The sequence below is a fragment of the Mytilus edulis genome, chromosome 4 (genome assembly GCF_963676685.1).
Source record: "Mytilus edulis chromosome 4, xbMytEdul2.2, whole genome shotgun sequence".
Taxonomy (NCBI): Eukaryota; Metazoa; Mollusca; class Bivalvia; order Mytilida; family Mytilidae; genus Mytilus; species Mytilus edulis.
In genome coordinates, this window is record NC_092347.1 from 49,818,576 (window position 1) to 49,842,435 (window position 23,860).

Genomic DNA, 23,860 nt, shown 5'->3' on the forward strand with positions numbered 1-23,860 from the left:
GATATAATCAAAGAATTGATATAAATCAGCACAGAAGTTTACTTCCTAGCTCATCTAGCCCCAAGTATCATGTCAGGCATTGCCATTACTAAAAACCAATAAATGTATTCTAATCTGAGGAACAATTCGACATTTTAACAAACAAAATTACTAATGATACTGACGATCCACCACAAAGTATATAAATAAAACCATACCAATAGTAAGCAAATACATATAAAAAAGACGTGGTATGATTGCCAATGAGACAATTCTGTACAAGAGACCAAATCGACACAGAAATTAACAACTACAGGTCACCGTACGGCCATAAACAATGAGCAAAGCCAATACCGCATAATCAGCTATAAAAGGCCCCGAAATGACAATGTAAAACAATTCAAACGAGAAAACTAATGGCCTTACTAGTATTTATGTTAAAAAATAAACAAAAAACTAATATGTAACACATAAACAAACGACAACCACTGAGTTACAGGCTCCTTATATCATGTTCTCAAATCTAGATATCATCTCCCATTTAGAAAAAAAACATTTGAAAAATGAACCTATTATGTGTTGCTCTCCTAGCTACAAAATGTATCCAAAATCAAAGATGTAGAACATATTCTATCATAATCATTTGGTAACTAATGTTATTACTGTCTCCTCCATGCCCGTCTTGAACATAAAAAAAAATAAATAGATAACACTCCTAATGCTCAGTTCTGTTGTCATCGTGCAAGACAGTTAATAACACCATATAGGAAAAAAACATAGAACTCCTTTTGTCATAAGACACTGTCAAACATCCAAACATCCAAACATACTATCCACACTCATCTGTGTCCACACTTGTAAATATTAAACAAAAATATATTACATAAATACATACTGTCACCATGAGACACCCCTCATTGGTGAGAAGTTTTCTATATACAGAGTTGTTAGAAATTAGTAAAACATAAAATACATCTAGATGATACACGTTTAAAAATTAAAAAAATATATAGCATACATGTCCCTAGTATTTATTTTATGGTGATTCATTTTTCAAAACAGTGTATATGAATTGACGGTGGACAAAATCAATACAAGTTATATATGTAAAGCGAGACAACTCCAAAATATTTTCAAAAGTCAAACACACCTAGGTGCGATCGATAATTTTACATTGGAATGTGATCTTTTGTTCTAACAACCAATCAAATTGAAGAAACTGTCTAGACAAACAAAACTATGTTGTCGTTTTGAATGTTATTACGAAAAAAAAAATTTCTTGTAGAATAATTGTGTCATTTTATAATACATGTATGCGTATTCTATGTACTTTTTAATTGTGTATTTGAATGTGCATCTATTTCAGTGAGTGTGGTAAAGAAAGCATACAATGAAAACTTAAACTCAGGCTTTCCTAATTGTTTTTGTAGTAAATTAAAAGTGTTATTATGTAAACTTGGTTTTCAGCATGTCTGGGAAAATCGAAATACTGTGTCTAAGACAAAATTACTTTTTTTCATTTCAAAAGAAAGTAGAAGAGGAATTCGTAAAATCCTCATAAAGATATAAAGATATTCATGGTAATATAACTAAAAACATATCACAAAGTTAAAGATAATTTTGAATTAGAAAAATATCTTCTACTGGACCTTAACAAAAGTGTTATTTCTAAAATGATAATAGCAAATTACTAATAGAAGTTGGTAGATATACCTTTAGAACAGAGAATTTGTCCAATTTTAAAGGATGGAATTGAAGATGATTTCCATTTCCTCATTGAATGCATTGGCCCCCATCTTTTTTTTTTTGGACGATCAATGCATTTGAATGGGGACATGTGGTTGGAAACCCCCACCTCTTTTATCCTGGGTTAGGAACCTCCTTTTTTAAAATGGCTATATCCGCCCCTGCATCTAATGATATGTTTTAATACAAGAAGCAAATGGACGAACAATCTTTATTTATTTGGCTCCTGATTAAGAAAAATAAAAATCTTTTATTTTATCATATTTGTACTTTGCAAAACAAACTGAATGAAAAATTATCTTAAATGAGTCACTTTGTTAATGTATACTATATATTAAAACTGTGTATGCACTATTTTGTAATAAAATCTAAAGGAATCAGAAAACTAAAGGAGGACCTAAAATGACTACCAATATTTCCAACGTAACCAAGAAGGCAAAATTAATACTAGGATTCCTGATAAGAAATTTGAGATATTGTCCATCGGAATGCAAGAAAACCGCATATATTTCAATGGTCAGGTCAATAATGGGATATCATATGGTCAATAGTATGGGACCAGTACACATCTTCAAACATCAATAAGCTTGAAAGAATACAGCGACAACCTGCAACATTTATAACAGGAGACTACAAATCCAACAAAGTAGGTTGCGTCTCAAACACGCTCTCCAAACTGAAACTACAAGACATACAGGCAAGATGCTCAAGCCAGAAGCTTATATTTTTGTACGAGGTGGCCGAAGGGCTAGTTTCTCAGTGCTATAGAACCAGACATTTAAAAAAAAAGCTCGTCAAAAAAGAACACTGAATTGCTGCCAAGGGCCCGATTTAACAATTATCAGTCAAGAAATTTTGTGAAAAAACATGCAGATCAAACACTACACAAAGAGTTTGAGATCTCAACGAGCCGAAAAAAAACAGAATATTCTAACTCATTTTTCGTAAAAACAGTATTCGAATGGAACCACCATGAAGAAACTGTAGTGCGCACACCGAGCGTTGACAGCCGTTTAAAAACTGCTCTCATGCATCGTCAATACATCGACAGCACTCCTCATGAATATAAACGCCGGCTAGCTTCACACTAGTCATTTCTTGTCATGGGTTTGTAATACTGAAAATCCATGGGGTCGAAATGAACCTTGTGTTGGCTTCGAACGAAGGAGGTTGTTGATATCTATCTATTTTATACTGCTATCCGCTATACACACTGAACTTAAGAAAGGAATCAAATACATGTATGAGTAGCTTGTAACCAGGATAATATTAAAAGATAGAACTTTAGCAGTGTTAAATATATATCAACAATTTTATTGTGACATTAACATATCATTATTCTAATTTTTTGCTTATCTAAAAGAATATGTACCATTATTTCAACATCTTGATACATTTAACAAACTAAAACACATTCTAAACCCCATCCCTGAACTTGTTTGTCCTATTGGAGTCTTTATTAAGCAGTCTTTAGAACTAAGGGGTCAGACCCATGTCAGACAAGCTCATGATTGTGTTTTATACATCAATTTATAATTTGAACTCTTAAAATATGTTCTATTATATTGTATTGTATTTCATTATATTGCATTGTGTTTAAAATGTATAAATGTTTGTTTGTATTGCTTGACCCTTATGGGTGTAATTTTGCAATAAAGATATAATATTCCCACTCGTTATATAATTGGTGAAAAATAAAGACAAGTTAAAAACCGGTGCATTACGTTTGCGCGCATTACCATTACATTTGCGCGCAAAAATCATTACGTTTACGCGCAGCTTTTGATTACAACTTTTTATTTGACAGGTAAACTCAGGTAAGCTCAGCTAATATTTATTTATTTATTTATAAATTTATTCAATTATTTTTAAGTAAAAGTACCCTTTCTGTTAGTCTAAGTCACCTACTCACCCACGAGGATGTGGAAGTGGGATTCAAGCAGGATAAGTCGGTTGCGTTGCCTCGGGCCATTACAGACTTCCTCGACCATCATTACAAACCTTGGACATATAACAGGGCCATTATAAAAACACCCATTCATTAATACTATATAAATAATTAAAATATATTTTCAAAGTTAATGATTTTAGTCATATCTTATATGAAATTTATAGTTATTTATATTTTGATATTATTTATATTTATATACCCTTATAAATGTAATCAAATGTAATCAAAAGCTGCGCGCAAATGTAAAACATTTTAATTCCCAAATGCGCGCAAACGTAATGCGCCCTTAAAAACTCCAGGATTCCGATTGCATTTTTGGATTTAATTTCATCATGAACGACCAAAAGCCGAATATTTGAAGCCAATGGTTAACAAGAACTGCAATAGCTGGTTAAAAGTTAAAGATGATTATTCAAAATTGTACGTTCAATAATCATCTACCGACATTATTGTAGATAATAAAAAGTCGTAAATAAAAAAAAAAACTTAAAACAAATATGAGGGAATACACACGTGTATTTAACAATTTTATGCCTTAACGTGCAGTAAAAATATATATTTATACCAACCCTAACATACGTTTTGGCTTAATGCGAGTTGATTAGTTGACTGTTACTCCTAAATTATGGGCGTTTGGAATACATCAGAACTGTGTAAGCTACATAATTCTTTAGCGTAATTTCTGCATGCCATTATCAGAGCAAGGAGGTTATATGAAATATAATCTCCATGATCAGAGTTACACATACTATTGTTTGTAGCAAACCATATAATAGTATGACATCTGAGTTTATTACTTTTACTTTTAAAATACTTTAATAAAAGTTCGTTTAAATACTCGAGTTACGGTCATCTTTCAAAGTTACGACCATCTTGTTGTCGGTAAAGCTACTAGATTCACACTGCCGATCAGATCAACTCGATAAAGCCCGATCAAGACATATTACGTGATCGGGAGACTGGTCTGACTCAATCGACAAGAATGTTCGGGATAGTCTACCTAGCTCGTTATCGATCTGACTGACGAGAGTTTTTGACATGTCAATAATATTCGAGTAAGGATCGAGAAGCAAGTCACTCGAGAAGAGATCGAGAATTAGTCGAGTAGCGATATAATTGATCGGGAAAGGATTGTGTAGAGATCGAGTTTGGTCGGGATACAAAAATTTTACCAATCAGTACTCGATTATTTCTAGACTAACTCGACTAATGTCCGATCGCTTCCAGAACACTGCGACTTTTATCCCAGACCAACCCGACCAATACCCGATATCTTCGCAACCACATTTGACCACTCTTCGATCTCTACTAGAGCATACAAGAGAACACATGACTGCTACACGATTCTCTAAAACTGTGTGCAGATCTGATTAACTCTCATAACTCTGCTTCGGCAAAATATATATTGGCATCATTATTTTTAACTGTACAAAAAATCCTCCATGTACAATACGTGTCTTTACTTTTGCAAGGAGAGGTTACATTTTAAAAGAGACAAAAGACACCAAAGGAACAATCAAACTCAGAGGTCGAAAACAAACCGACACAGCCATAGAGAAAATGGTAACCGACGAGAAGACAAATGTAGCAGTCCACATAACATAGAAAACAAAAAACTTAGCAACACGTAACCCAACAAAACCTGGGATGATCTCAGATGTTCCGGAAGGGAAGAAAATCAATTTTGCAATTTTGGCACTGGCGAATTTTTCAAATATTAAAGTTATTGTGCAATATTCATTGTTAGACTGCTAATGACTAAGTTATTTTCCAAAGTTGATTTATAAGAACATCAAAATTATATTTTACCTGTTTTATGGGCTATTTTCTGTTTTGTCTGTCCGTATTTTTCGTTTGCCTAGAAATGTCTGTAGCATAAAAAAAAAAGAAGACGTGGTAAAATTGCCAATGAGACAACTCTTCACAGAACACAAAATGACACAGAAATTATCAATAACAACTATGATAGGTTACCTTGCAGTCATTTTTTTCATTCGAACTGTCTGTCCCATGTCAGGAGCCTGTAATTCAGTGATTGTCGTTTGTTTATGTGTTACATATTTGTTTTTCGTTCATATTTTTACATAAATAAGGCCGTTAGTTTTCTCGTTTGAATTGTTTTACATTGTCTTACATTGAATTTTAAACCTGATGCTTTTTGTTATCTATTATTCATGTGTTTCTATGCCTAATACGTTCTGCTATTTATTTATATTGTAGTCCTGTATTATTATGTTGTCATTTTAATGTTATATTTAACAATGCCATCAAAGTGCGAGGTTTGGCATGCCACAAAACCAGATTCAACCCACCATTTTTTTTCTTTAAAAATGTCCTGTACCAAGTCAGGAAAATGGCCATTGTTATATAATAGTTCGTTTCTGTGTGTGTAACATTTTTACGTTGTGTCGTCTGTTTTCTCCTATTTTTGAGTGTGAATTCACATTACTATAAGACGTGTCACGGTACTTTTCTATCCCACATTTATGTATTTGGTTTTGATGTTATATTGGTTATTATCATCGGATGTTGTCTAATGCTTAGTCCGTTGCTGTGTGTGTTACATTTTAATGTTGTGTCGTTGTTCTCCTCTAATATTTAATGCGTTTCCCTCAGTTTTAGTTTGTTACTCCGATTTTGTTTTTTGTCCATAGATTTATGAGTTTTGAACAGCGGTATACTACTGTTGCCTTTATTTATCGGGGCCTTTTATAGCCGACTAAACGGGATGGGCTTTGCTCATTGTTGAAGGCCATATGGTGACCTATAGTTGTTAATGTCTGTGTCATTTTGGTCTTTTATGGATAGTTGTCTCATTGGCAATCATACCACATCTTCTTTTCTATATTTTTGACGTAATTTCTAGGGATGTCAACGAGTACTCGAGTATCGCTCGGTAGTATCGATTACCAAAATGATACTCGACTATTCGGTATCTTGTTTGATTTTGTGGCTTTCTAAGTTTAAAACAAAAAATATATTTTTATTAAGAGCGCCACCCGGGAAATTTAGAATACAATTCGAATGTTTGTGTTTAACTGTCATTTAAAATTCTTCCAACCAGATGTAGGATATACGTTTTTAACTAATCTTATTCACTCTCCCATCTCTGTACCGTCAGAACATGACTGTTTGTTACATTTTGTGTACATAAAAATCGCTAATTCCCAGAGATACGTTGACAAGATAATATTTTTAATTAACGGAACAAATTCATTGAACCCTGTGTCGACCCTCAAACAATGATTAATGGTACCAGTAAGTTTTAATCCTCACCCCTTTCTTGATCATTAAATGTGTTTTTCTATGGTTCCCAAATACTGTTGTTTGAGTAATATTTTTTTTTAAATATTACTTAATGACTTGATTTGATTAATACCAGTTTACATAATTAGTACATGTCGTAAATGAGCTATTTTATTGTAACTGTTATCTAGCAATAAGTAATAATGTAGAGGTTTTTACGACCCTCAATACATGAACATAAAAAGGTATAATTTTATGTTTCCATTTTGTAAATGTTTACCGAGCAAGTACTCAAATATCGGTCGGTAAATTCAACGAGTAATCGATTAGTAAATCTTCACCGAGTTGACAAATACTGTTGTTTGAGTAGTATTTCTTTCCGTTTTCGCTGTTTAGCCCAACCCCGCCACCCCCACCAAAGCTGGCCATCTTGGACGATGTATCGGCAACAACACTTGGTCAGCACCTCATAAGGAACATTCATACTATGTTTGGTTTCATTTCATTCAGTAGTTCTCTAAAAGAGGACATTTGTATGCATTTCCCATAGGGTCCTATGTTGAACTAAGTCCCCCGCTGGCGGCCATCTTGGATGATGGATCGGCTACAAAGTAACAACACTTGGTCAGCACCTCATAAGGAACATTTATGCCATGTTTGGTTCCATTCCATTCAGTGGTTCTCTAAAAGAAGTTACAAATGTAAAAAGTTTACGACGACGACAGACACCAAGTGATGAGAAATGCTCACTTGGCCCTTCAGGCCAGGTGAGCTAAAAATAAATTAACAGCTAATCACCTGAAAAGAATACAACATTTCTTTATAACAAAACCATGGAAAACTTAGAATTGGTTATAGATTTGAATTTATGCACAATGTTTTGCTTTTGTGCAATTTACTTCGGTGTTGCAAATTGACATCCCTCCCCTAAAAAAAAATATACCCCCTCTTTTCACATCCCCCACCAACAAAAAAAATAAATTACCACCCTCCTTTTTTAATATTCATATTCCCCACCCTTTTATTTTAACCCCCATTTTTTTACAAAAAAATTATATCCCCCTCTTACAATTTCTTTTTTACACCCCTTTTTTAACCCCTCCCACCCTTTTTCCAAACAAAAAATTCTTTCCCTCAAGTTTGGTCGTAATCTCAATCCAAATTTCCATTGGAATTTGAAACCATAATTACCCATTTAAATAAGTCTAAAAATAGAAAATGACATACAAAACCATGGCTAAAATAAATATTAATATTCCTCAATCATCATAAATTTAGTAATAACTTCTTACCTCAAAATTATAAAATTTCTTTATACATAATTTAAAAGCAATATAAAAGGTAATCAAACATATAATATTTGAATTACCTGCCTTAGACTGTTTTTAAAACGTCTCAATTGTCCTTTAACAAGAAAAACCCCTGTTCTTGCCACTAATTCCTAAATGGTTTGAGTCATATCCCCCCAAAGTCAATCCCAACCATCCCTTTGTAGAATGGAAACTTGTGGTATAATTTTAGAGAGATTCATACACCTCAAAAAGAATTTTTTAACAGCAAATAGTGCAATTTATGTATGTTGTGTGTTTGGGCTTAAACAGTATCATATACCCTTTCAGTAATATATCACAGAAAGAATAAAACTGACTTAAAATACAGATGAAAGAATCTCAAAAGAAGCTCAAAGACAAAAAAAAATTTAAGTTCATTAGACCACATTCATTCTGTGTCAGAAACCTATGCTGTGTCAACTATTTAATTTTAGATTTAAATAAGTATGAAGAAGAAATCTTTAATTGATTTGTAAAATCTTGACATTTGTTTTGTGTAAAAAACCCATATAATGTCAAAAATTTGATCACAATCCAAATTCAGAGCTGTATCACGCTTAAATGTTTTGTCCATAGACTCCATACCTGCCCCAACTGTTCAGGGATCGACCTCTGCGGTCGTATAAAGCTGCGCCCTGCGGAGCACCTGGTTTTGGTTGATTTAGTACCATATCAGAAAGTAACAAATAATAGTGTAATTTTTAAAATTTGTAATGAAATACAAATGTTTCAATTTGTTGTTGAATTTTTTGGACCCTCGAGCCTCCTTAAATACACCATAAAAGTTTTAAGATATAAAATGACATACATAGTAATGGCTAAAATTAATATTAAATAATATAAACAGCTAAAAATAAATTGACAGCTGCAATCTGTGTGACTTCAAGACAATCATCATTTCTTAATACATAATTTACAAGCAGTGTAATGGAGGTATCAAACATTGTTCTTTAATTTTTAATTTGATTTGGATTACCCCCCTTTAACCACTTTTAAATTGTCTCAATTGTCCTAACCACCCCTTTGAAGTATGGAAACTTGTAGTATAATTTCAGAGAGATTCATGCACTTTAACACAAGTTATTGTCTGGAAACTACAAAAATGCTTATTTGGGCACCTTATTCCTAAACGGTTAGGACCATAACTCCCAAAATCAATTCCAATCTTCCTTTAATGTGAATAAACCTTGAGTTAAAATTTTATTGATTTATTTTCATGAATACTAAAGTTATTATCCGGAAAACCATCTGTCTTCAGACAACACTAATGACCTTCTACCAATATACGACCAAAATTTTTTGAATTTTTGCAGTAGTATAAAAACTTAACAATGAGCAATAAACCTTGAAAATGAGGTCAAGGTCAAATAAAACCGGTGAAACTGCCATGTACATTATAAAATATTTCCATACACCAAATATAGTTTACCTATTGCATATAGTATTAGAAAAAAGACCAAAACTCAAAATCTTAACTTTAACAAGGAAAATGAGGTCACGGTCAGATAACACCTGCCAGATGGACATGTTCACCTTTCAGTCCTTCCATACACCGAACACACTAAACCTATTGCTTATAGAATCTAAGATAAGGATTTGACCACCAAACCTTAACCACTGATCCTTGTAATGAGGTAAATGTCAAGTCAAAACTGTCTGACAGGCATAAGGACATTGAACATACCAAATATAGTTATCCTTTAACTAATAATAAGAGAGAAATTAACATTACAAAACATTCTGATGTTTTTTTTCAAGTAGTCACTGAACCATGAAAATGAGGTCAAGGACAATGGATGTGTGACTGACAAAAACTTCATAACATGAGGCATCTATAAAAAGTATAAAGCATGCAGATCTTCCACCTTCTACAATATTAAGGTTTTAAGAAGTTAGGAACCATAGCCACCACTGATGCATCACTACTCCTATGTTGAGCTTCTGCGACACTAGGAGCAGACTTGACAAAAATGAGGTCAAGGTTAAATAAAACATACCAGTATAAAAATTCATTGTACTGGAACAAAATGCTAATTTGATCTATAACTGGTCATGGTGTTAACTTTATAAAACATACAAAGTCAATAACTTCAAGCATGACGAATAAAAGTGTGGAAAAATGATTATTCAAGTGAATTTAATTTAAGTCCAAGGACCACATCTCTGCACAAAATCATTAGACCAAATTAACATTCAATCTTGATCTGTAACTTGTCATGATAAAACTATATACCAATTATCAAATTAATATCTTCAAGCATGCCTGAGATAAGTGTGGAAAACTGATTATTTGAGAGAATTTTTTAATTCCAAGGTCCATAACTCTGCACAAAATCATCAGACAAGAACAAAATTCTAACTTGATCTGTAACTTGTAATGATAAAACAATGCACCAAAAATCAAATAAATATATTCAAGTATGATGATAAAAAGTGCAGAAAACAGACTTGCTGAACAGATGGATGGACAAACCAGTCAGACAGACAGACAGACAGACAACAGAGTGCAAACTTAAGTCGCTTTGACTTTGTCGGCAGAAGACTTGTAATAGATTATGATGGAAAGAAACTTTAAACAAAAATTATAAGCAAGACAAGATCTACGCAAAAAATTAAGTTCTTAAATCGTGTGAGGACTTATTGAAGTAATTGCTCTATTTTGTTATTATGATGATCTTTACATCTGATGACCGCGAGAGCATTCCAGTGTATTGCTATTGCCTAGATTTCCATTAGGTAACTTATGTGTTGGGACTGTAAATGACCTTTAAACATGATTAGAAATATATATATAATATCTATGCAAACATACAGAAAAAAGTGTGTTAACACTTTCTGAAGAATATCTCAAGAACGCTTGCATTATTGCATACCGACTTACTTATCAGTCTTTACTCATTCTCACGGACCGATAACTCTGCATTGTAAATTGAACATTTGGCAGGATAAATATGAATGCCATCTCAAATCCAATCTATTAGAAAAATCGAATTATTACAGAAGAGTGTCCACCATGCACTTGTACTGTACTATTAGTGATATAGAAGAATAGAATGATATACAAATGGATGAAAAATGTATATACATGTAACTGTAATATAAATATATTAATAATATATAACTACAAACCGGAGTATACTGATTTTTATCATATGTTTAGTAGTAAATACAGTAGTTTTGCATATGTGATAAATAGCCTGCTGTTTAATCCATATCGCGTAACTTTGATGCGCACCCTTTATCGCATACCCTTTATCACACCCATACCCTTTATCGCATACCCTTTATCACACCCCTACCCTTTATCGCATACCCTTTATCACACCCCTACTTTTTTTCTTTTTTTTTTTTTACATAATGTCAATTTTGATATTTTTTTTGCTTAAGAAATATTTTCCTTTATAGGCAAATTTTTTGAATGACGTCATTGTTTGGTATGTGACGTCCTGAACGTCGAGTTTTCATATTGTATGTGACTTCACGAACGTCAAGTTTTCATATTTTTTGGCACACTAAATGCAACTATGAAAAATACAAAACACACAAATTAATACAATAATAAACAAAATATTTTTAAAACAACAGCACGCAAATTGTAAGGTAACCCAGGTGCTTCGGATAAGTAATTGAGTAGTTCTTTTAAGGCCTTTGAAACAAAAGTAGAACTGAAGGTAACCCAGTGCTATGGATAAAAAAACAGTTCATATAATATAATACTCTTCTGTTGAAATATATGATAAAGTGTATAATACATGGCAAAATCCGTATCACATGCCATATCACCCTCGACCAATATCATCCCTCGGGCCTAAAGGCCCTTGGGCTGATATTGATGTCTCGGGATGATACGACATATGATACGGATTTTGCCATGTATTATTCTCTATGTATCACTACAATATATACAATATAATAGTTATTACGATGAGGTTGAATTCCCTGTCATTTATTTATCATCAACGCACAAACTTGTCTCAGAAAACAAAATATCTGTTCATGAACCTCACTTTCAGGTATACTTGGCAATGTGATTTTTTCCCCAAGACAAGTGCTTGTGACCCTCCACAAGAACTTGCAGTCATCCAATATTCAGTACTTCAGTACTTTGATTAACAATGTTTCTGCATTTTTGGCAATTTCTTGAAATTTAGGATAGATATATAGAAATCTTAAACAAATAAGATTACATGGCCAAAATTGAGCTATTTCCCTTTAAAGATGAGCATGTAATTCAGTGGTTGTCATTTGTTTAAGTGTTACATATATTTAAATAAGGCTGTTAGTTTTCTCATTTGAATTTTTTTAGTGTCATTTCAGGGCCTTTTATAGCTGACTATGTAGTGTGGGCTTTGCTCATTGTTTAAGGTCATACGATGACCTATAGTTGTTAATTTCTGTGTCATTTTGGTCTATTGTGGAGAGTTGTCTAATTCATTTTTCATTGGCAATCATACCATATCTTCTTTTTTTTATTTTTACCATTTTTTAAAGTTTTTGCCTCTCATCTTGAAAAGTTTAATAGTTACAAATGTAGATAGAAAATTTACAAGGTATTTTTACCAAAAAGATACCATTGTTAAAGGTACAGGTGAGCCACACAGGCTCTTAAGAGTCTCTAGTTGAATGCTACAAGGCAGCACTCACACATGCAAAATGAAAAAGAAATAAATACAAGTTGTAATAACTTTTTTCCCAATCTACTATTACAATTTTGCCTGAAAGAGGGATGAAAGATACCAAAGGGACAGTCAAACTCATAAATCCAAAATAAACTGACAATGCAATGGCCAAAAATGAAACTAGTTGAGAGCTTTGCATAGTACTTCTAGTTTCACAGCTATGCTGAAATTATGGTATTATTGTCCACTACACTAATTATTTAGATTTTTTAGAATTGTTCCTAAAGGTTACAAAATTTTATTTGTAAAAATATGACCTGCATTGTTAAAATGTAAATTCAATTATTTTCATCACACATTTTATTTGATGATTTTTTTTTTTACTCTTTGTATAGTATTTAAAAATGAACAAAACATATATTTCAAACTAGTATCTGATGTTCTATACAAACAAGAAAGTCATACACTAACAACTTTAATGAAACCAATGTGTATCACAGTAAGAAATTGCACATGTACAATACAAAAGGATGTTGCAAAATAAAGCATACAATCACCATGCAGTTTATGGATTTTATCCATAAGTGTAGTACAAAATGTTATAATGTATACAAAAAATAATTGTCAAAGTTATACTATTTTGTCCATTTAACAAAAAATAGTCATAATTTTATCTTTAACAAAAAATATTGTTAATCTTCCCTTATTTTCAAAAGTTATTGAATGTTTTAAAGAAAGTTTAAAAGCTCTCTTAAAAGACCATTTGCTTATTTCTAATTTGAACCTGATTTTAATTATATCTATAAAAATAAATTTGTCAAATTCACAAAAAAGTAATTTGTTCTAAAATATTTGAAAACAAGTAAACTGAAAGACAAAGAATAAATAATTACTGACTTATGATCACTTATTATAGAAATCAATTGACAAGGTATATAAGGAATTATCCAAAGAATATTCTTATTTATCCTGGTTGAATCTCATGCACTAAACTTTCTTCATAAAACACTCTAACATCATCTAAAATACACAAGATCACAGGTAGTTTTTCTAATCCAGTAGTTGCTCCATTTCCTTTTTTCAAACTAGATGCATACAATGTCTTTATTTTGTCCATATCTGTTTTCCCTATTCTGTTAAAAAAAAAAGACAAGGAAACTTTTACTGAAAAGTAAAAATATGATTTATAATATATTGCAGTAGACTCAAGCAAATCGGATACACAAAATGTCAGCAAAAAATATCCCATTACCCAATATATTCAATTTGACAATAAATGATTATTCATTAAATATTCTTCAGAGTCCATCTAATCCTGAGATGTTAACTAGCCCTGAACACTGTTTTAAGAAGTATGTTTTCTTGGGTTTTTTTTTCAAGGTACACAACTATGATGTTTGAGTAAAAAAGATATATCAGCTGTTTGTTATGTAACTCTATTAGTAAAAAAAAATATATATCAGCTGTTTGTTATGTAACTCTATTAGTAAAAAAAGATATATCAGCTGTTTGTTATGTAACTCTATTAGTAAACAAGAATGTGTCCAAAGTACACGGATGCCCCACTTGCACTATCCTTTTCCATGTTCCATGGACTGTAAAAATTGGGTAATAATCTAATTTGGCATTAAAATTAGAAAGATTATATTATAGGGAACATATGTACTAAGTTTCAAGTTGATTGGACTTCAATTTCATCAAAAACTACCTTGACCAAAAACTTTAACCTGAAACTCCCACTTTCATTTTCTATGTATAGTGAACCACGAAATTGGGGTCAAAAGTCTAATTTGGCATTAAAATTAGAAAGATCATATCATAAGCAACATGTGTACTCAGTTTCAAGTTGATTGGATTTCAGCTTCATCAAAAACTTCCTTGACCAAAAACTTTAACCTGAAACACCCCCTTTCATTTTCTATGTTCAGTGGACCGTGAAATTTGGGTCAAAAGTCTAATTTGACTTTAAAATTAGAAAGATCATATCATAAGCAACAAGTGTACTAAGTTTCAAGTTGATTGGACTTCAGCTTCATCAAAAACTACCTTGACCAAAAACTTTAACCTGAAACTCCCACTTTCATTTTCTATGTTCAGTGGACCGTGAAATTTGGGTCAAAAGTCTAATTAGACTTTAAAATTAAAAAGATCATATCATAAGCAACAAGTGTACTAAGTTTCAAGTTGATTGGACTTCAGCTTCATCAAAAACTACCTTGACCAAAAACTTTAACCTAAAACTCCCCCTTTCATTTTCTATGTTCAGTAAACATGAAATTGGGGTCAAAAGTCTAATTTGGTATTAAAATTAGAAAGATCATATCATAAGCAACAAGTGTACTAAGTTTGAAGTTGATTGGACTTCAGCTTCATCAAAAACTACCTTGACCAAAAACTTTAACCTGAATGGACAGACGAACGGAGGCACAGACCAGAAAACATAATGCCCCTCTACTATCGTAGGTGGGGCATAAAAAGATATATCAGCTGTTTGTTATGTAACTCTAATAGTAAAAAAAATATATCAGCTGTTTGTTATGTAACTTTATTTGATTTCTGCCTTTGTTTATGTATATAAAGAAAATAAAATACTCATTATTTTAATATGTGAATACTAACAACTTTCTACTGAAGCCAAGATATACATGCTTGACCAGTTGATCAGTTTGTTGATAAGAATTCAAACTGCAATTTAGCAAAACATTTTAGTAATTGGGATTGTAAAATGACATGCAATTTAAATTGTAAATTCTTTTGAAATAAATGGAAATGTTCTACAGCTAGCTTAGATTTTATTTTGTCTTAAACTGTTTGCCAAAAATTTTCCAAAATCAAGGACATCAAAAAGCAATGACTATATATTCCCACAAGTGGTCCGAGACCACATTTGTCGTCCCTTGATTTTGATTTTTGTTGTTCACGAATATAGTCCCTAGTGTTGACAGTGGGTTACTTGCCATTAATTTTTATACCCCTTCCCAATTTATTTCTGCATGTTTAATGACTCCTCAAATTGCAAGTAAGGGGGTGAAAACACTGTAAAAAAAATTGGTTTCAGAATTTTAAAGGAAAGTAGTGATTTGGTCCAGCTGAAAAAGGTTAAAAATTAGCACTTCGGAAGCTGTCAAAAGATTTCAAGACGCCCTAAACATAAAATTGTCCATATTTTGAGTTAGAGCCAATTAAGTTTTCTATAATTTTGATATAATTTGTCCCAATAGTAGTACAACACACTGTAAAAATTTCATTGAGAAAGCGCAGGTGGGATTTTTTTAATTTTCATTTATGTTCTAAAAGAAATGCACTACGAAATAATTGTGGTCTAAGACCAAGTGTATCTTCCCATGAAGCGTACAAATAAGTCGGCATTACCTATCATAATCAGATAAAAGAAAAGAAAATTTGTACAAATGCAGTGACGATAACAGCAGTAAGTCATATTAATGCTTCTACTATTCAGTCTATTGCACTAAATGCTTGGTGATGGTAAATTGTACATTACAGAAACTGGTCTCATTACAGTGGAGAAAACTGTGTTTAGCATAACATCTTTTTTAAAGAATTTTTTTACCACTCACAATAAGCATCCTGCAGAGGGAGTAGGCATTCAGTCATTTGTACACAAACATTTTCTGTTTTGTGTCTTTTAAAAAGTTATTCGGGATATTTAACAAAACTTTTTGATCTTTTATCACCAACAAGCTTACACTAAATACTTTGAAATTGCTTCTGTAACAGTGGTTTGCTTCTGCCAATGTACTATATCTGGAGGACAAAAATTCAATAGGCATTTTAATCCAGGTTCAGAGTAAAATATCCACCACTCATAATAGGATTCTAAAGAGAATATTTTAAGGGGAAATGTATATGGTATATTTTGGAGGTATTTGAATTATAGAAAACTTGCATAATTGATTTATGTAAATAATGGACAAAATAAACAAGTGTTTTTCATGCTCTGAATGGTTGAACCAGGAAAGATTACACTAGAGCTTTTAGACCAGGAATGTTTAAAACAGTGATTTTGTACCAGAAAAGATTGTACATGTACTAGTTATTTGGAATAAGGGTTCATTATATTAGTGGTATAGATCCATACATTGATGAAGTGTTTTAGTACTCATTTTGGACAGACGATAACAAAATAATGCTTCAATTACAATTGAATCTAAATCATTTTTTATGCAAATCCATAAAATCACATGCTTTTATATTGTCGCTAATTGGAAGATTCATAAATACGGCATTTGCGTTTTTGTCGTTTTTGTCTAACTAAGAGATCAAATTATATCTACTTTGTCAATAAAACGATAGATTAATTTAGATCATTTACACTGGTTTCTTCAAAATAATCTAATTTAAACCATTTATTTATGTAAACAATAAAAAAAACCAGTCTAATATAATCAAAACAACGGTATCAAGATCGACGCTATCACACTTTTTACAACCAACATTCTCTAGTTAAAAAACAGCTAACCGGAATAAACACACCATGGAATGAAATTATGCTTACTCTTCTACTATAAATTCAGAAATTATTGCATTTTTTTTAAAAATGAACCAAAAATGCAAGATTAGTTGTGATTTCAGGGAAATGTGCATTCAAAATACATGTTATCAGATATCAAAATGCAAGTTTTTGTTATTGCAATACTTTAATCCAGTTGCATTATTTGTATAGTAATTAAAAGCCTTGCAATTATTTTTTATTTATAGTATTTACATTCACATTCTGTACTGAATATTAATTAAAACTGAAGGTTACCTCTTCTTATTGCAAGTCTGACATTTCATTATCTGCAGTAATACAAACTGAAGTCGAGATTGTAAAATATCTGACAAATTTACAGCTTCCTGTTTTGATTTCTCATCAAAATCTGGCTCCTGGGACTGTTTTAAAATCTTCTGTACAATATCATGGCAGGACAATATATAAGATAAAGCTAATGTCAGTGTTCTTTGTTTACTTCTATTGTTGCTTTGTGCTACAAATGAGTAAAGGAGAATATACAAATTATAAGCGATACAATATTCATTTTAAAAGTTTCCCTTTTTTTTTAAATTGCTTTTATTCATTATTGCAAACAACTTTAGATCTTAGGATTTTTCTTATTCTTAAATGATATGATGAAAACCAGTGTATTATTTTATATTTTGGTGGTAAAAGGTTTTATATTTTGTTTGTTAAAGGGATTAATTTTAATAGATATATAGGAAGATGTGGTATGAGTGCCAATGAGACAACTCTCCATACAAGTCACAATTTATAAAAGTAAACCATAATGGGTAGTCTTCAAGGCAAAGCCTACGCTCACACCGAACAGCAAGCTATAAAGGGCCCCAAAAACACTACTAGTGTAAAACCATTCAAACGGGAAAACCAACAGCTAATCTATATTAAAAAAATGAGAAACGAGAAACACTTATGAACCACATCTTAAAATATAAAATTTGAATTTTCATCCCATATTGATATCAATAACATATATAATGACAGTGCCAATTTTACTGCACAAGATGCCCATTTCAACAATGAATGTCTGTGTAGTGATGCTTGAGGCTTAAATATTTTAAATTCCAAAACCTCATTAAAACCTTGAAAAGCTAATAAAACTAACTACAGCGGACTAAAACATAATGAAAATAAACACTTTTTCCTATAAACAATGTTTGAAATGTTGAAATATGCTGTATTTCGGTGTTTTTTTTCAAAATATATTATAATTCTGGATTTATATCTGTCAGAAAGATAATTTTATACACTAATTCATTATCAAAGGAAACCTTTGCCAATAAAGAATACTCACAAGATAAAATATATTCCTGCAAAGCCACTTGTTCTAACTGTACACGGAAAAGCTCCAGTGTAGAGTCAACAGACTGGAAATATCTGATAGCTTTACTGTAATGACTCTCAGCTAACTGTTTCAGATACTTCTGTTTTTGCTCGTTTTCCTGAATTTAAATTAAAGCATTAAAGCTCAGCACACAATATGACACAAATAACAAGATTCATAACAGAACATATCAAGGGTTGGGGAGCATTTTTTCCCTAAAATATTTTAATGCAAATTAAACACAACTTACAATAGTACAACAAGTGGCACTTGTAAAATGGCAATATTTGTTTGGTTTTCAGACTCTTTAATTTAAAAAAAAGTCTTTTTTATCAGCTACAACCAGAAGTGGACAATAGATTCAGATAAAAATGATCAATGTAGGACCAACATAAGGCAGAGATAAGAAGGGTGTTAAAGGCAATAAAGACAGATAAATTAGTAGTTATGTTCATTTAGTAATTATCATTCAAAAGTAAGAAGCCACTGTAGTTTCTAGATTTTTTAAAACAGGTAAATTCATTTGGTAAATATATACCAACCGAGAAAAAAATGTCAAACTACTCCAAATAAAGTCAACAGGGTAATTATCTCCTGCAATGAATGTATACACTGCTATACAAATTTGGAATCTCAATAGGACTTAATCAGGAAATGGTCAGATGAGGGGATGATTCTTGTATCTTAAGATCTGAAACTGAGATTAATACATTTTATGAGTGAATAAAAAAGTTACCTGCTGTCTAAGTCCATTGTGGTATAATGAAGCAAGTCGATGATTGATAGTTCCAGCTCTGTATGTATACATTGGTTGCTTGGCAGAAGTAGTTTGTGTATTGCAATATCGTAATGATTTATTCATTAAAACAGCAACTTCTTTTTCAACCTATTAAAAATTATATTCTAATTTATATGTATAGTATCCCATATACCAAAAAAAGTCATCTTTTTTACTTATATTATCTGTGAAACTGTAATTAACTTAGAAAACATAACATCCAAATTTTGGAACTAGAAGTTTATTTAGAAAAATACAAGAAAATAGATTTCTCCCAGCATATGGAATCCCAAATCTTTTGTTTCTAAATCTCTAATGCTTTCTGGTAACAGATGCCTATAATACATACTTATATGTCAGATTACCCAATCAAATGATTTAGAAAAAGGGACAATTACTAACAGATAGAACAGGGTAAATATTCCAATTTACTTTGAAATCAAAGAGCCAGTCTAACCTGTAAAACTATGGAAGATTTAAACTACGTTCTTCTTAATTGTAAAAATAACAATTACAGTAACTATGTATTAATATTGTTTTTTCCTAAAATGATATTGCTATAAATAATCTTATATTTCCAAATACTAACTCTTTTAAAAGTGAAAAATGGATTCCTTTTTAAAACAGTCTTTAGAGCTGCGGGTAGGGAACTCTTTATTATTTTTGCTTGTTTACACATATATATATATGTGTGTAAGTGTGCATTCAAATTAGTTCATGTTTGTTGTTGTTTATCATTTGTGTTTGTCTCAAGTATTAATTACGTTAACTTATAGGGCAATACAATTTTTTTATCAACCAATGTAAAAGGGAACTAAGTTTAGTAAATGCACTATTAGCAGGATCTGCTTACCCTTCCGGAGCACCTGAGATCACCCCTAGTTTTTTGGTGGGGTTCGTGTTGTTTATTCTTTAGTTTTCTATGTTGTGTCGTGTGTGCTGTTGTTTGTTTGTCTTTTTCATTTTTAGCCATGGCGTTGTCCGTTTGTTTTAGATTTATGAGTTTGACTGTCCCTTTGGTATCTTTCGTCCCTCTTTTAGTCCAATAATTTCCTTAACTTTATTATCACAAGAACTTTTACATTACATGTACTTTACTTTTTTTGAAGGATCAGCACCCTATACCTAAACATAGATAAGATAAGATATAAGATAAGATATATTTTATCTCCAATTAAGGGCTCACAAGGGGCATATAGAGAATACAAGTATTTAAGGGAAAAGAATTTTGATTAGCAAAGATACATAGAATTTACATACACAATTACTATACAATTAGACTGTAGAAAATAAAACCCTTGGTTTATATTTATATGAGAAATTAATACATCTAACTCATATTGACTTGAATAATTTTCCAACAGCATTAAGAACCTGATTGCCTTCACAGCTTAACAAATAAATAACTTTTTGCTGATTGTTTAGTAAAGTAAAGTTAGGTATTTTATGGCAAAGTTAAAGAGATCATCTCTATCAGATTTAAATTTTTCACATGAAGATAAAACTGGATTTCATCTTCAACACAGCCAGGTGAGCATATGATTCAGACTAGGAGCCAACCATCATTTGCTTTTAATGAATAACAAAATAAAGAATGTTTGCTTTATAAAAAAAAACAGAAACAGCAAAATAGATCAAGATAGCTTAAAACAGCACACAACATTGTTCTCAAAAAGATTATTCTTGGCACTAAATAATACCTCTTCTTGAGATGTAGAAGATAATGGAGCATAATCTTGTAGCAATATGGCCATGTTAAAGAAAGTTGTTGATAACTCCCAGCATATGGAATCCCAAATCTCTTGGAAACTCTCTCTATGTTTCAAAATCTCCAATGCTTTCTGGTAACAGCTAATTGCCTATAATACATACTTAGATGTCAGATTACCCAACAAAAAAACCAGAAAGATTAAATGATTTAAATCAAGCATTCAATCATGGAAATACAGTCCCCTACTGGTGAAAATTATATTATACTGAAACAAAATGCTATACTTGATCTGAAACTTGACATGGTGTAAACTATATAAGAAATATCACATCAATATTTTCAAGCATGATGAAAAAAGGTGTGGAAATTGATTAATTGAGTGAATTTCCAATTTTAAGGGCCATAACTCTGCCCAAAATCATCAGAGCGGAACAAAATTTGTACTTGACATGATAACACTATATACATACTAATGATCAAATCAATCTCTTCAAGCATGAAGGAAAAATTGTGAAAATCTGAATATTTAAGTGAATTTACTAAGTCCATAGATCATATAAACTTTGGACAAAATCATCAGAACGGAACAAAATTTCATCTGATCATATGGCATGATGAAAATGTATATAAAATATCAAATCTATATCTTCAAGTACCAATAGAAAAGTGCGGAAAACTGATTTGCCTGACTGATGGATGGAAAGACAGATGAACAGAATGCAAATCAAAAGTCCCAAAGTCTGAGCACTTGTTTTTGGGCAAGTGGAACTGAATTTGACCATTAAGGAAAACAGGTTACTTGTCCTGAATTTCTATTATGAAAACTTATGAACTTAGAATTGTTTTCAGATAAAAATTGTATTTGTGATCTATTTTTAAAGAGTATAGGTTTTACATCAGTGAGGTGGCAACAAACAACAACAAAATACCAACAGAGATCTAAAGGGCTAAAACTGTTATCTTTCTATTAATTGGCATTTTTTTACTTTAAATAACATTACCAAAATTTTTTTAACTTTAAATAACATTACCAAAAAAAATTTGAGATATTTAGTTTTTTATTTTGAGCATTATTTTGTCAAGTAACATTTCCTAGCTTGTATGTAGGCTAATAAAAAAAAACACTCTTGGACACTTTGTGAGATACAAGTCTGGGCAAGGTGGACATAGATTTCCATATTCCTGAATATAGAAGAAAACTGTTTTGAATCTAGATGTAAGACAGATATTTTAAAAGTACTCTCTTTAACAATTTTGACCCCAAAAATAATGTTCCATATACGGTGGATTCATTTATTTTTTGTGGGAACCAAATTTCATGGATTGAGGAAAACTTTCATGTTCGTCGATATTTAATTTTGTGGTTTTCCCAAAGTCTGCATAAGAGCCTACAGAAACATTTAATTTCGTGGATGACTTATACCCACGATATAAACAAAAATTGGTATCCAATGAATCATTAGAAATTCACAGTATGAGAAACCTGAAAAAATAATTCAAATACATCTTTAATCCTTGTTTGATTATTGTACAAAGTTTCAACATTTTCATAGGAAGATTGATGTATGGCACAAACTATGGTTTTTTTTTAGCTTTTTTTCTAAAGTTGAAGGCCTCACTGTGAGATGAAGAATGGCAATAGAAGCCCTGTTCCTTTGCTTTTTGTGTATTTGTTGAACATGAACTAAATGTTTGGTCATGGATGGATACCCCATATCTTTTGTGTAACTGTTAGGTAATAGATCTCTATGTGTTTTGAATGGACAGAATAATTGACTTGAAAATGCCACTAAAACATGCCAAAATCAACAATATTACTTTCTTTTATCATCTTTACCAGTTTGCAAGAATTTCTTTCTTCAGTACTAAATTCTTTCCCTGCAGTTCTGGACTTCTGTGACTGTTCCTGTGCCTTTACACGATACAGTCTACCCTTGTTGGACATGAGAAGGGCCTTGTTAGCTTTATCACCTACTGCCTGGAATTTAGACATTCCTTTCTTTAAACAAGCACAGCTTTCCTCACATAAAGATTCAAATTCTCCTTTTGGAAAAATTCCATCTGAAATACAGAGGCATATATATCATTTATATATGCAACTTTCTAAAAAAAGACACTAGCTAGCTTAAAAAAATTATAACACTTTTTAAATTTAATGACAACAATAAGGCCAAGATTTGTAGTAAATTGTTGAAGAATCTAAACTAAGTAACTCCAATGTTCCTGAAATATTCCCTTAGGCATAAAGCATAATTTTCTCAATTGAATTGTTTCATATTTTTTCATGTCATGGCCTTTTAAAGCTGACCATACAATAGGTGTTATTCTCATGGTTGAAGGTCATACTGTTGCCTATAATTGCTTACATCTACTTCATTTGAATTTTGGTGGATAGTGGGCAATGGTACCACATCTCCTTAATTTCACTTATTTACTGATAAAGTGCAAGTAGAATGTTTTAAATGTATTTCTTAATGGGTCAACGAAAAACTATATGCAATCTTAGGGTCGTAACTATGGTCAATGGAACATATTGACCAGACTAAAAACTTTACATTCACAAACAAATTGATAGTGAACAGTAGCAACTAGATATCATTGAGATGGGATCCATCTCTATGGGCTCTGCCCTGAATAACATGTGGTAAAAAATTTGTAT

General features: G+C 31.6%; 1 protein-coding gene across 2 annotated transcripts in view; it reads right to left on the reverse strand.

Annotated features, from left to right (window-relative positions):
* The window catches only part of LOC139519895 (erythroid differentiation-related factor 1-like), a 495,405-nt gene that overhangs the window by 443,920 nt on the left and 27,625 nt on the right, over positions 1 to 23,860 (reverse strand). The window contains exons 17-22 of one of the 2 annotated variants that reach the window (XR_011663745.1): positions 23,039 to 23,262; positions 21,191 to 21,349; positions 19,449 to 19,598; positions 18,683 to 18,830; positions 17,641 to 17,860; positions 13,340 to 14,005 (exon numbers count right to left, since the gene is read on the reverse strand). Coding sequence is in view for 1 of the 2 variants with exons in the window: in XM_071312187.1 (XP_071168288.1) it covers positions 13,837 to 14,005; positions 17,641 to 17,860; positions 18,683 to 18,830; positions 19,449 to 19,598; positions 21,191 to 21,349; positions 23,039 to 23,262 (1,070 nt within the window). In the remaining variant the exon portion in view is untranslated. Of the gene's footprint in view, positions 1 to 13,331; positions 14,006 to 17,640; positions 17,861 to 18,682; positions 18,831 to 19,448; positions 19,599 to 21,190; positions 21,350 to 23,038; positions 23,263 to 23,860 lie in introns of those variants that run through there. The other variant, XM_071312187.1, reaches the window with a different exon arrangement.